This window comes from Limulus polyphemus, unplaced genomic scaffold (genome assembly GCF_000517525.1).
Source record: "Limulus polyphemus unplaced genomic scaffold, Limulus_polyphemus-2.1.2 Scaffold3315, whole genome shotgun sequence".
In the NCBI taxonomy this organism is placed as follows: Eukaryota; Metazoa; Arthropoda; class Merostomata; order Xiphosura; family Limulidae; genus Limulus; species Limulus polyphemus.
The window spans coordinates 45,242-59,038 of NW_013668925.1; the positions used below are offsets into that span (position 1 = coordinate 45,242).

At 36.7% G+C, this 13,797-nt stretch overlaps 1 protein-coding gene across 5 annotated transcripts in view; it reads left to right on the plus strand.

Annotated features, from left to right (window-relative positions):
* Positions 1 to 11,561, plus strand: part of LOC106469119 (mitochondrial import receptor subunit TOM22 homolog) — a 16,052-nt gene extending 4,491 nt beyond the window's left edge. For 3 of the 5 annotated variants that reach the window (XM_013929576.2, XM_013929575.2, XM_022397546.1), the window contains exons 2-4: positions 5,288 to 5,496; positions 6,467 to 6,706; positions 11,228 to 11,441. In XM_013929576.2, the coding sequence (XP_013785030.1) occupies positions 5,326 to 5,496; positions 6,467 to 6,706; positions 11,228 to 11,326 (510 nt within the window). In that variant the 5' untranslated portion in view covers positions 5,288 to 5,325 and the 3' untranslated portion in view covers positions 11,327 to 11,441. Of the gene's footprint in view, positions 1 to 4,950; positions 4,998 to 5,287; positions 5,497 to 6,466; positions 6,707 to 11,227 lie in introns of those variants that run through there. The other 2 variants (XM_013929577.2, XM_013929574.2) reach the window with 2 other exon arrangements.
* The last annotated feature ends 2,236 nt before the right edge of the window (positions 11,562 to 13,797 follow it).

The following is a 13,797-nucleotide window of genomic DNA, read 5'->3' on the forward strand; positions in this document are numbered from 1 at the left end:
GGGGAGAATTTAGACTCGCTTTTTCCGGATCCTTCTTTTGCTAGATGAGCCTCAACAGAGGGTCATTTTGATCAGCCGCCTCCAGCCCCTTTTCTTCAGTTGGTTACTCAGGTTTGTGAGGTTTTGAGGGTCTCTCCTATTGCATTTGACTCTACTCCTTCCTTGTTGGCAGAAAGGACTGCATGTGACTACTTGGTTTTTCCTCCTTCTTCTGATATTGCTGTTCATGCTGGGAGATTTGCTGCTCAGTTACGCGACGGAATAGCTATGCCTTGTCCCCCAACGTACTTTGGTTTATCACTGCCAGGAAAAGGTATATTTAGATTCTCAATGGATGGACAACCTTTTGGACCTGTGTGGGTGTAGTTTGGAATCTATAATCACTTTAAACAGATCACAGTTTTCTTGGATTTGGATTTGTCTTATTCTTACAACTGTCCCATCCAAAATTTGTCGGAAGTCTATCAACATTCCCCTCAGCAACTTTAGGACAAGTTGGAGATTTTGCTGATGTCCACTTCAGTCAGATTGTCTTCTTCAGTTCTTTCTCTGGTTTGTTGTTGGGATTTATTGGGTAGAGATGCTTTGTTAGAAAGTGTTTGTTTTCCATCTTCTGCCCTCAGGGAGTTATGGGAAGCTCCTTTTCTCCATCTCATGTTGCTTGCTGGAGTTCCGAGAGGTATGAGAATCACGAATTGATTCAGCTCGTTTACATTCTTTATCATCGTTGGCTTCTCGCCTTTCTAGCACTAAATTGGGAGTGTCGGCTTGTGGTGTTTCCCAACCCCTCCTTTAGTTCCCAGGTCTAATGGTTCCCATAATAGAGTCCGTCCATATTCTCAAGGATCTTCGGCTCGAGCTGATTGTCGACAAAAGAGTTGGTGACTATCCCATGGAGCAGTGGGAGCACGATTACGTCACTTTCTGGAAATCTGGAGTTCTATCACCAGGGATCCATGAGTAAGTCTATGTTCTGGTTTCAGGGTTGGTCATTCAATTTACATCATCTCCACCATTATATGCACAACCTGTTGCCTTTTCACTTCCAACAGATCCACGGATAGCAGAATTTCGTTCCCAGGCCATAAGAGAGTATTTAGTCAAAAGGGCAGCAGAAAGGGTTGATCCTGTTCTTCTGGAATTTTATTCCCGTTTATTCATTCTACCCAAGAAGACAGAAGATTGGCATCCAATCATTAATCTGTCTCGACTCAACCAATTTTTAGATCCTTTTTGCTTTACAGTGGAATCTTATCTCAGATTTGTGCACAAGGGTCAGGTGCTGCACTTCAGGGCTCTACCTTTTGGTTTTGCATCAGCACCTTATGTCTTCCGCAGAGTTGTTCGAGCTTTTTCTCATCATCTGCATTCTTTGGGCCTGCACACATCATTATATGGATGATTGGCTCCTTCTGGCACCACCCTGTCAATTTGCAGAACAACACTCTCAGGTTTTCCTTTCAGAAGCCACAAAAGTAGGCTTTCTTATCAGACTGGAGAAATTTATTCTGTCACTGATGCAATATTTCATCTATCTGGGTGTGTTTTTCAATACTCATATAAGTCATGCTCAACCAACCCCTATTGGGTTTCAAGCTATGAAAAGAGCCATCAGACTTTTACTTATGCCTCCTTATCCTACTGTGTGGATGGTTCTCTCTCTTTTGGTGATGTGAGCATCCCTTGAGCCTCTCATTCTTTTGGGACGAACGAATGTGAGGTCCCTTCAGTGGTCACTACATGACCAATGGATCATGCTTTCTGATCCTTTAGATCATCCTGTCTCATTACTCAAGAGCAGCATTGTCGATTGTGAATAGTGGTTGGATCAGAACAACACTACTATTGGAGTATCCATCCCACCACCTTGTCCCGAGATCCATCTGTTCACAGATGCATCTCTTCAAGGATGGGGAGCTTATCTTCAAGGTCACGAGTTCCAGGGTATTTGGACAGAAGATGAGTCTACCCTCCATATCAACATTCTCAAACTACTTGCAGTACACTGAGCAATGGTTCAAGGTCTGTCTCTTTTGAAGGGAAAAATTGTCAGGATATATTTCGACAATACCATGGTGGTATCTCAGATTTCTCAAGGAGGCACACATTCTCGAGACCTTTGTTTTCGTACCTTGGATCTTTTCTACTGGGCTTATTCCCATTGTATCAGTCTTTTTGCATGTTTTAGGAGTGATGAATTTAATTGCAGATCACTTGTCTTGACCCAACCGGATTTTTCTAATGGAATGGATGCTACATCACAAGGTTTGTCAGTGGATTTGCTCTCAGTTCGGGTCTCCAATGGTTGATGCCTTTGCAACTCCTTGGAATTCTCAACTGCAGTGGTTTTGGTCTCTGATACCTCATCCTCAAGCATTGGCAATAGATGTGTTCAGGACTGGACAGATTTACATCTGTATGCCTTTCCCCGATTCGGCTATTGCCCCGGGTTCTGACTGTGGTTCGTTCCACTCCCTGTCAAGTTCTCTTGGTTGCACCATATTGGCCAGCCCAAATGTAGTTCCCACTTCTTTGGTATCTGCAGGAATGACCATCTCTACCTCTTTCACATTGGCAGCCTCTGTTGAGACAACCTCGATCAGACATTCTTCACCTAGATGATAGGAGACTCGGTCTTCATGCTTGGAAGTTATACAGTCCTTTGCCCGACATAAGGGTTTAACTTCTAAGGTTTCTCTGTATTCAACTAAATCTCTCTGTAGGCCAACCATGGCCATATATCAACAGAAATGGAATACTTATCGTCAGTGGTGTATTAAAAGAAATTTAAATCCTTTTCATCCTAAAATATCTACCATATCCTGTTTTATGACTTGGGTATTTAAGAGGGGTCTTGCTTCATCTGTGTTGGCTTTATATAAGGCATCCTTATCCATTATTTCTTGATATTACAAATATTGGAAGGTTTTTGAATCCTCAGTACTATTGGGTCTACTCAAATCCTTTTGTATTCTTTGACCCAAACAACCTTTTTAATTACCGAATTGGGATTTTACAGTTGTTTTACATGCATTGTCTTATCCTCCCTTTAAGCCCTTAGCTTCGTGTTCTTTGATTCATCCTTCTCTTAAATTGTATTTTTTGTTGTTGTTGACTTGTAGACATTGTAGTTCAGAGTTGTTTGCAATAAATGTGCATCGGACTCTTTATCATTCTACATTTGTCCTGCTTTACCCCGATAGGTATTTTCTTCCCAAGACTGGCAGCCAGGGAAGGGGAAAGATTCTTCTTACCAATCCATTTCTCACCTTTATGACTGCTCTGATCCTGATAGTTTATGTCCTGTTAAGGCCTTAAAGTGTTATGTGGCTCATACTAACTAATTTCGAGGTAGTAGGAATCGATTGTTCATTCATTGGGATCCTTCTATTTCACATGATTTATCTCCCATCACCCTAACAAGGTGGCTTCGTGAATTGATTCTCATGGCCTATAATGGATTATCATTACAGGAGACGAATCTTTTGCATGTCACATCTCACCTGATTCGTCATATCTCCATATCATTAGCCGACCGGTTGAATTGTCCTCTGGAAGACATTGTGAGAGCTGGCATGTGGACTGCTTCTAACACTTTTCTAACTCATTACTTACATGATCTGGCAGTTTTCTTTTCTAAGGGTTTTCAACTACCCCTGTAACTATTTTGACCACATCTGCTAGATTTTAACCAGAGGTGAGTATTTTCCTCAATCATGTACTCTTTTATTTCCAGAGACCCTTTATTTTTCACTGGATCCCACTCTGTAGTGAGTGTTGCCCAGGCAGGTATGCTTTCTCTTTTCAATTCTGCACTAGCAACCACTTTCACTATAAATACCACAGGTTGTAACAGGCTCTGTCAAAATGGGGTGTTCCATAAGACCATGGTATTTCCTTATTATTATTGACTGCTACTCATGGACTATCATGTGTAAAGCTAAATGGGATCCTGTTTCCAGAGCACTGTTCCTCAAGATTCCCCAACATGTGTTACCCCCCCCCCCCCCAGACTTTATTAGTGGAGCTTAGTAGTCCTTACCACCTCCAGTTTCCAGTTGCTGGTGTGGCAGACAGAGGCTTTTCCACCAGAATGTTTAAGTGTGTTTCTTCACTCTTGGAGAAAAGGGCAAAGTTGGGGACCCTCCTACTCGAGTACCAGGTATCAGTAGGAGTGGCACCAACCTCCGCAGGAGCCTACTTGTAATTCCGGTTCAGATTTGACATGAGGTTATCTGGTTGGGGGATATGTGGCCATTCTGTTTGATCAGTGTTGGTTTCGTATATTGTTCTTGGTTGGAGGTTCACTGTCTTCTCATAATTCCAAACACGAAGTGGTCCCATCCTAGGTCCTTGGTTGAGCACAGGTTCCACATCCTCTCCATAATTCTAGGGGCAAGAGGAATACTCCTTGCCGACTTGGTTGGAGAGTGAGGATGAATGTTCGTAATTCCAGACTGAGTGAGTTCTGTTCCTTACGTTGAGCATGACATACACAATTCCATCATTCTGAGCTTGGGGTGTCGCCTTTTGGACTTCTTCAGGTGGAGGAGAAAGTTTGTCCATTTCAGTGTTGTTTACTTTCTTGTCGTGATTCTGGTGGTGTGAAATGCATCACTCTATGGCTAGAAGTTGGGATCCAATCAAAAGTGTGTATATATATATATAATATATATATATATAACATTGCAGTCTAATAGTCCTAGCCACCAACGTGGGATACAGATACCATGACCCCTTAATTCCAACCCTGAGTTGTGAAACCTCGGCTATGTGGTTGGGGCTGACCTATACTAACGATTACTCATATTCTATTCTACCTTTGATATAGGAACTGAGTTCAAGGTGAAGAGCATACCTGTTCTGGACGTAGTGTGGTTCCCCCACTCTTGTACCATCTTTATCTCCTGTTCTATACAGACACTTTCTGTATGGTTCATGCCTGCACCGGCCCCTCCACCTTCTCAATGTGGATTCTAGCCATAGTGTCAGCAGAGGTAAGTATGTTTTGGAAATTAATATTTTCCTAAACTGAAAATGTATTTCCAATAATTCTTATTTCCGCTGACACTCTCCCGCCCTACCTCCCCACTAAAAGCCGGTTTATGTTTTGAAAAAGTGGAGATGAAGAAATAGCTGTAGTGTCAGAGGAGGTAAGTATTATTGGAAATACATTTTCAGTTTAGGAAAATGTTAACTTAAAATAGTTTAATGTGACGTACTTAAGGAATGTTTATATAGACTAATAATATGGTATTAAAATAAAATACATTTTTTTTAAATATAGGACTTGAAGTAATAATACATCTATAAATAACATTCATCATGGCAAGTGAGGAAGGAGAAAGTGGATTTGAACTGATGAATGTACCTGAAAACAGTGAGGAGTCTTCCCAAATCAAAAAAGAAGACAAAGAAGCTGAAGCAGGAACATCGTCATCATCAGCATTAGAATCTGGAGAACCTGTTGGTTTATTCAAAACAGATGATGATGATGTATGATGTCAGAATATAGTATTTATTAAATAAGAATTGGAAATATTAAATTTCTAGTATCAACCATAGTTTCTGAAGTACTAAAGACATAAACTTAAATCAATAATTTTGATCTACTTAATTTTGAATTTTATGATGATGGTGTGTGATGAAGCCGAAAAACATATTTTAATATTTAGTAATTTCTAAAGCTTTGTATGATTACAGTCCCTTCATAGGAATCATAGGAAAAAGTAGTAATACACTTATTAATGGAAAATCAAGTAACTTTTCATTTTTTGTCTAATATATCAATTATTTGCTTTGCTGACTAGTATTTCCAGTTATATGTACCTCACTCCCCAATTTTAAAAAATTGTACTTAAAGGTATCTGCAGAAGTAGGTTTTGCTCATAAGTAGGGATACACCATCTACCAAACTTCACCTTTCAACAAAAGCACAAGTCTCACCTTTCTGCTAACAATAATATTACATAAAAATATAGAAATATTATTGAAAATACTATGTCCTTTACCTATATCACCCTTCATGGTCTGCAACCACAGAATCCAGGATACATCTTATAAATTCATATGCTCTAACTTGTCTTGTGTGGGGTTTAATTTTTTGAATTTGTGAAGTTTGATTTTCCTTGAATCTTCTTACCCCCCATCCCCCTTCCCTTTCATTGTCCATTTGGACTTTTTGTTGTTTTCAATTGTGATTTAACCTTTGGTAGTTATTAACCATATACTGAAATGTCATGAGTTTTGGAATAGCTGTTAATTATGCTTTTGCCTAAACTGGTTTTGGTTCTTTATATATATGTATGTGTATATATACAGACACATACACCCACATGTAATAATACTTAGGTCATGTCTGGACAAAATATAAGAAGACATTATTATATGAATTCAGGCAAACAGAATAAGTTGCTTTTGGATTACTATATTAATTGATTTTTTGTTTTGTTTCGTCAATCATCAGGATTTAGATGAATCATTAGGAGAAAGGCTTTGGGGACTGACTGAAATGTTTCCAGAGTCACTAAGATCTACAGTATGGTCTATGATGGCTGGAACAGTGGGTAGTGTCAAGTGGTTTTATGGCTTTAGCCGGTCAGCCTTTTGGATTTTCTTTTCTTCTTCAGCAATCTTGATAGCTCCTGTCATATTTGAGATTGAAAGAATGCAGATGGAAGAGATGCAGAAACAGCAACAGAGACAGGTTAGTCACCATTTACTTATATTATTATCAAACTATTTAATTTTTTCATTCAGACAACATTACTCATCTCTCCATAAAATAAATAGTTATAAGCTAGCTTCATGCAGCCACCTCAACACAATTTTAGTAACCTTATGTCTTTCCCTTGTTTTTCTCCAGTTCTTATGGACCTCTTCAGGGCCTTTCTAATCAGTTGTCTTACTTATTCAGTTCCTTGTCCAGACTGGAACCTCTGTTTATATCTCGGGTCCCTTACAATTCCTCTGTTTAGAACCTTTGGATGCCTCCTCTCTGTACAATTTTTTTCTTTGGATATGTATTGTTCTTCTCTCTTGCAGGAGATGCTATTCTGATATTTTTGCCATAGATGCCTTCTACACCATTTTCTCACAGAGACCAGTTGGTTTTCTTTCCTGGACTACTCCTTTCTCCTCAAGACTTGGACTGCCCAGAAGGATTTTCATATGATTTTTCCAATCACCCTCCTTTCACTTTATACAGTCATTCAGAACTCAGTCATCTTTTTAGTCCTATGCAAGCAGTACAATGTTACCTTTCTTGCACAGCTCCCTTTATTTGCAATTGATATTGTCTCTTCCTGCCATGGGATCTCTCTACTTCTCATAATTTATCTTCTTCCACTTTCATTAGATAAATTACATAATTCATCCTTGGAAATGGAATGTTTTTTCTTTTTAATGTCATCTCTTAACAAGTTAAATATCTCATGGCTTCTCTGGTCATTATTGTTCCCTGGATGAAATCCTGCAGGTATGAATGTAGATTACTACCGTAGGCTCTGTTATGTCCTACTATGTACATCACACTGCAGTCTTGTCAGATTCTGGGTATCGTCTCCCTCCAGTCACCATTCTCTAATTTTCCCAGAGGCGAGTTGTTTTAGCAGTACCGCCAAAAGAAATAGTAAAAATAGCACTAATAAAGAAATTAAAAAAAGTCACAAATGACCAGTGTTGTGTCACAAGGAATACTTCTCTATCCCAAAACCTGCATTAAGCATGAGATAACAAAGTATTCAGTACACTTGTCTCTGTTCAGTGATTGGATAAAACAAAACAGGGAAAACTCTTGCCTCCACAGTACCAAGCTGATGGGGGGGGGATATGTAATTACCCTTCAGGCAATGCGATCCCACTGGTAAGAGACTGAGTAGATGCACCCTCAATCAGAGGTGGAACATGGGTTTCAACTTGTACAGTACAGTGCCACCCCAAACACTAAGAATTGAGTTCTCTTTGGTAGGCAGGTCTGGGATGAGTCATCCCTGAACTTGCCTATTTTTGTAAGCATTTCTCTCATACTGTATGGCTTGACACATTGCTCTAGCCACACTTCATTTATATGGTCTACCTGGTGAGCAGTCTTCATATTCTTCCCACACTTGTAACACTTTAGTTAAAAAAAAAAGGAAAATTATTTGATGGAACTTTTCTGTACAACCAACTGTAGTTGGAAAAGAATATTTTCCTGTTTGAGATGGATGCAGTCTCTCACCATTTGATGGTCCCACCTCTAGCTGGAAATGCATTTCATGGGTTTCCCTTTTTGTTGCTATATTCTCAGTTTTATAAGTTAGAAAACAAACAAATAAAACATAGATTCAAAGAAATTGCTTTTTAATTCATTAAATTGCACTTTTACTATTTAAAAAGAAATGCTGAAAGACTTGTGTAGAGAAAAAAAAAAGACCATAGAACAATAAACTAAATTTGTAAGCCACTGACCATTGCTTTTTCTATTTTTTTTTGTGTGTGTGGATTCTCTCCTGTTACAAAACACCCATTTTGTTTACCATGGCTGGGGTACAACTTATTGCAGGTCTATTTTTGTGTGGACCGTGTGTCCTTAGTAGATTCAGATTCCTTTTTTTTTTTTTAACAAGCAATTAGGTACAAGGGATATTCCCATCTTGGAAATTCTAAATCTGTGACCTCAGTTCATCTTTATGATGTAAGCATTTAAATATTTTGCATTGGAAAGGTCTGTTACGTACCTTTCCCCAAAGCAATCTGTTTTTAGTGGCATCACACTACCTATGAAATGCCAAACAATGTCAAAATGTAGTTCTCATACATACCATTCCAACAATCATTGGATTGGGATCATTCATACCTGTGAAGAGGACTGCTTAACAAATGTATTTTTAAAACTTCATCAGTTCCAACATGTTAAATTCAACATTCATAATTCATCTCTGGATTATTTTAAACTTTTTTCTTTTTTTTTTTGCTTTTGGAAATGGTATTACCTCTTCTTGTTTATGTGTTGGGGGTTCCAATTATTGAAAATATTCTATACAAATCATTCAAAGCAACTTTTTTTTTTTATTCTTTTATGGCAGTTGTCCATTTTGGAGAAGTCCTTAAAATATCACATTATAAAATGGAGGTTTTCCTGGTTATTTAGAGTTACCATTTACTCATACTATTTCTGATGGTGAGTTTTTATAGAACTTGTAGTGTTTTGTTAGTAAAACAGCTTAGTTTTCTTTATATTCCCTATTGTATGTCAAATTTCACAATCACATCAAAGGCTTATAGCTACCATTTCCCTCATGTTAGGAACATTGTAAAGAAAAATGTTGCTATATGTTTATAGAAAACTTTTTGACTTCATGATGCATTACTTAGTAAAAGATATGTTTTTGTAATCAATAACACTATCTCAAGCAAAATATGTTAGTGGTTGCATCAGGTTTGTATTATCACACCCTGACATCTAGAATTCATGTACAGTCTTATTGTTTCCTTTGGGGTCTCATGAATTGTTTGGCTACTTCACTTTTACTGACTTGTTTGGCCTAATAAATCATTTTGTTTATAAGTGTTGGTGTGAGCTTGTTAACAGTAGTGCCATAACACCAAATAGGCCCACTGGATTTAGGAAAGCTTTGTATACTACTTCCATTTTAACAGGATATTTCAATCGCTTGTATTGAAGCTTTGCAAGTGGTAGTGTTAATGATAATCATCTATCCCACACATGCTGAACTTTAGCACTGACATCTGTGTTGGAAAACATGCTAGCCAGGCTTTTATGGTTGTATGTGTACATCTACTGCCTGTCTTCATGTGGCTATTATACAGTCATGCTCTTAATATGCAGTAACGGAAGTAATTATGGAAACACTTAAGACTACACACAAAGGAGTCACAAACAATGAGCAGTAGCAAGTAGATGATGACTTTATTAAGGGCACAAAATATTATCAGAAAATACAATATACAGTTTTTGCATAAGCCCATACAGCCTCAAGAGCATTCATAAGGGGATGTTATGCGTACCAAGTTTTGGTTGTGTGTGTTCCATTGGCCTTTTACCATCAATAGATTGTTTTTTCTGATTTGATGTATGCTTGGGATAACTGTATTGTGGGAAGATGAATTCCCTCTCAATGAGTCATGATTGATCAGAATTTTCTGTACTTGTCAGCAGTCAGGGTGCCATTAATTTTAAGCAGATAAACAATACCACTGACTGAGATGCAGCCCCAAACTTGTACTGATTTCCCACCATGCTTCACTGAAGATGCCAATTACTATTGTTGATTGTTACCAGACAATTTTAGATTTATCTGTAAAGAGTACATGTCTTCACCTTTGCATATTCCATTGTTTGAAGTTTGATGCCAATTTTAATCTTTTGATTTAATTACCTCTTTTTTTCAGAAACTACATATCTGTTGAGACAACTTCATGCCAATGTATGTCTTACAGTTCTCAAGGTAACATTCACATCTATATTTATGGCAAGGTCATTGGCAAAATCTGTACAGAACATACCTTGAGAAACTTGGCATACGTTTTGGAGTTTCATTTTAGTAATTCAACTACTTATATTACTAGCAGTACAAGTTTCATATACCATCTTCATATTACTAGCAGTACAAGTTTCATATACCATCTTCAAATACCCCGAAATATAAAATATCTTTGACTTCTAAGCACTTGTCATGTAGTTTTTCCAGTCCTTAAGGGCAGTATTTCAGTCCTGAGAGCCATGACTGGATTCACACTACTATTACTGGACATGGTATGACTGCTTACTTTTGTATCTTTTATAGTAGCATGGCTTTCTGATGGAAGTCAAACACAGTGTAAGCTATCAACATTTGACTAGTCTGAGTCATATCATTTTCACACAATAAAGGGGGTGGCATTCCTGTAGTATTTGCCTTTTTTTCCCTCAGTGTTTCCATAATTATTTCCAGTTCTATTTATAAATGTTAATATTTATTCAGTTTTTAATAGTTATTGATCACTGATCTAGTTGTTAAGTCAGTTTGATTATTTTGCAATGATATTTCAAAAGTAATGAGGCACAATGAAACATTTGAAAAGATTTGCGCTGCTTATTCTGTTGAGTTATCATTGCTTCAATATTTGATTCTTTTTTTAAAAAAAGTAATACTTCTAGTTTCTATAAACAATCTAATCATCATATTTTAGCATATATACATTTTTATTATCTCAGTTATTCTTAGAAATTTTTTCCCCTTAGATTCTATTAGGTCCAAGTGCAGCAGTATCTTCAAGCAGTGGAATGGGGATGATGATGCCTGGACCACCACCACCACAGCAACAGCCTAGTCAGCATTAGATAAAGAAATTGTCTTGTTTAAAGAGTTCATGCTTCTTTTATAATAACAAGATTTTAAACATAAGAGATATTGAGCATTCTGAAATACAGAAATAAATTTTGGATTACAAACCAACACCTAGAATATCTCATTTTAACAATACTATTGTAATACAATGATACATAGAAAACAGTAGTGTACATAGGTGTGTTTTTACTCATTAATAAATGCCCTGATTTTCCTTATATATATATATCTATGTTTGCTGTACATACTTTCATTTAAACGTTTTAATAACATCAATGAACCATAAAGGGAATGATTACAGTATTTCATGATTTATTTTTCAAATCATCTGGCATTTCATAATATAATAATACGCTAGTTCCATTTATAATCATCTAATGCAGTAATTAACATTATTTTTCAGCTTATTCCTCTTCATTTGGTGGATCTTTAAGTATAGTTCTCACCTTTTGACACTAGAACAGGAAATTAAATACTTAGTGTTTTGAAAACATAAATTACACCATTAAACAAAGTGACTAAAACAGTGATTATAGAATAAAGTCTTAAGCTTAAATAGATTTACCAGTCTACAAAATTTGGTGTAACCAGTATTGTTGTTGAGACCATACTGTTTCATCAAATAAAGCACTTCAAATGCACCTGCTCACTCCTTTTTCATAATTGAAAAAATATAGAGTTAGTTGATAAAAATATAATTTCTTGTACATTTAATAAAGATGTTTGTGTTTTGGATTGTGGTAGTGTATCAAACAGAGATTAACCAGGAAGGGAAATCACCTTAAGTAATGGGCCTTTTCCATTCAGTTTACACTGCTATATCAAGATTCCAAGGTGAAAGTAGCTAATGATTGTCTGATTCAGCACTGTTGTTCAGGGTATTTCAGTCTACCCTCCTATACCTAATTTCACTATGAGTGATGTACCATAGAAATGGAAGGATAGTGGATTTACTAATTTGAAATATCTGCTTTTTTGCACAAAATTAATTAATCTGAATTTTGAAACGTTTTATAAAATTAAACCACATATTTGTTATTAAATCCATCACCATGGCTGTAATGAATGTTTATAACTGCAGGTAAATTACATCTAATGTGCATAGAAAATTCCATTCTGTTGGACTGTACAGACAGAAGGCACCCCTTGAATGGAAAATGTCTATTATTTTACTTTGAACAACAAAACTTGAGTGACAACCACTAGAATACCAGCTAATGGATGACACATCACAATCTCTTTCAGCCTGATAATGTATCATTTCATACAATACTCTGTGTCCAGCAGTAATTTGAGAAAAATAACATTCAGAATCTGCCTTGACTGGAATTTAGTTGAACTACTGTGGAACATTTTGTAGTGATGCTTAAAGGATAGACTGAAATTGCACTACTATTGAAACTGCTTCACAAGAAAAGTGGCAATCTATTCCACCAGATGCATATCAGTGGTTGGTGGCAAGTATCATATAGGGCTCAGACTGTGATTAAAATGAATTATAGATCCACTTCTTATTAGAATAGGGGACCAATGATGTAACAAGACACTTGTATTTAAGGTAATATAGTGTATACATATAAATATAGAAAAAGTTTGATATTAAAATGGGTTTATGAAAATAGAATTACTACATTCAAGTAAACAGCTCAACAAATATCACTAATTTCCTACACCTACTATTCAGTTTCATTTACAAAAAAAAACGCCTTAATTAACTTTTTTGCTCTAATGGTTTATTAAAATGGATGAATGTCAAAAAGGACACAAGGTGGTCAATGTCAGATTTAGAAAAGAATCTGCCCAAATATAATGAGAGATATGATAGATCCCTAATGACTACTTACTGCATCACAATACCCAAGATGACAGCCACTAATATGTGCAAACCAAAGTGTTAATTGGACTATATTTTCTGTGCCAGTTATGTTTGAAATAGTTACATAAAAAGTTAAGTATATTTATTAACAAAGCAATATATTATGTTGGCCATATGACAGGATGGTAAAGCAAAATATTGGTATGTGTGTTGCCTGTTCATTATGTGATATCCATAAAAAAGGAAGCATAGCTTTGTGTAATCTGACACGCACTCTGTGAGTACCAATTGCATACTGTAGAAAGGATCATTTTAAATTGTTACATTGTTTCCACTATGGTATATGAGTATACCTTGCATTTTCTACCTTCTTATTTTAATGTAGAATTTTTCAGAATGTTTTGTTTATTCTAGGTATGTGCAGTTTTTGCATAACATGATCAAGAAAGTCATTAAGTTGATTTCTTTCTAGCTGCCATTGTTCTTTGTCATTTTTTTTTGAGATAACACCCTGTCTACCTATGAAGTATTCTTTTTTGAATTTCGCGCAAAGTTACACGAGGGCTATCTGCGCTGGTCGTCCCTAATTTAGAAGTGTAAGACTAGAGGGAAAGCAGCTAGTCATCACCACCCACAGCCAACTCTTGG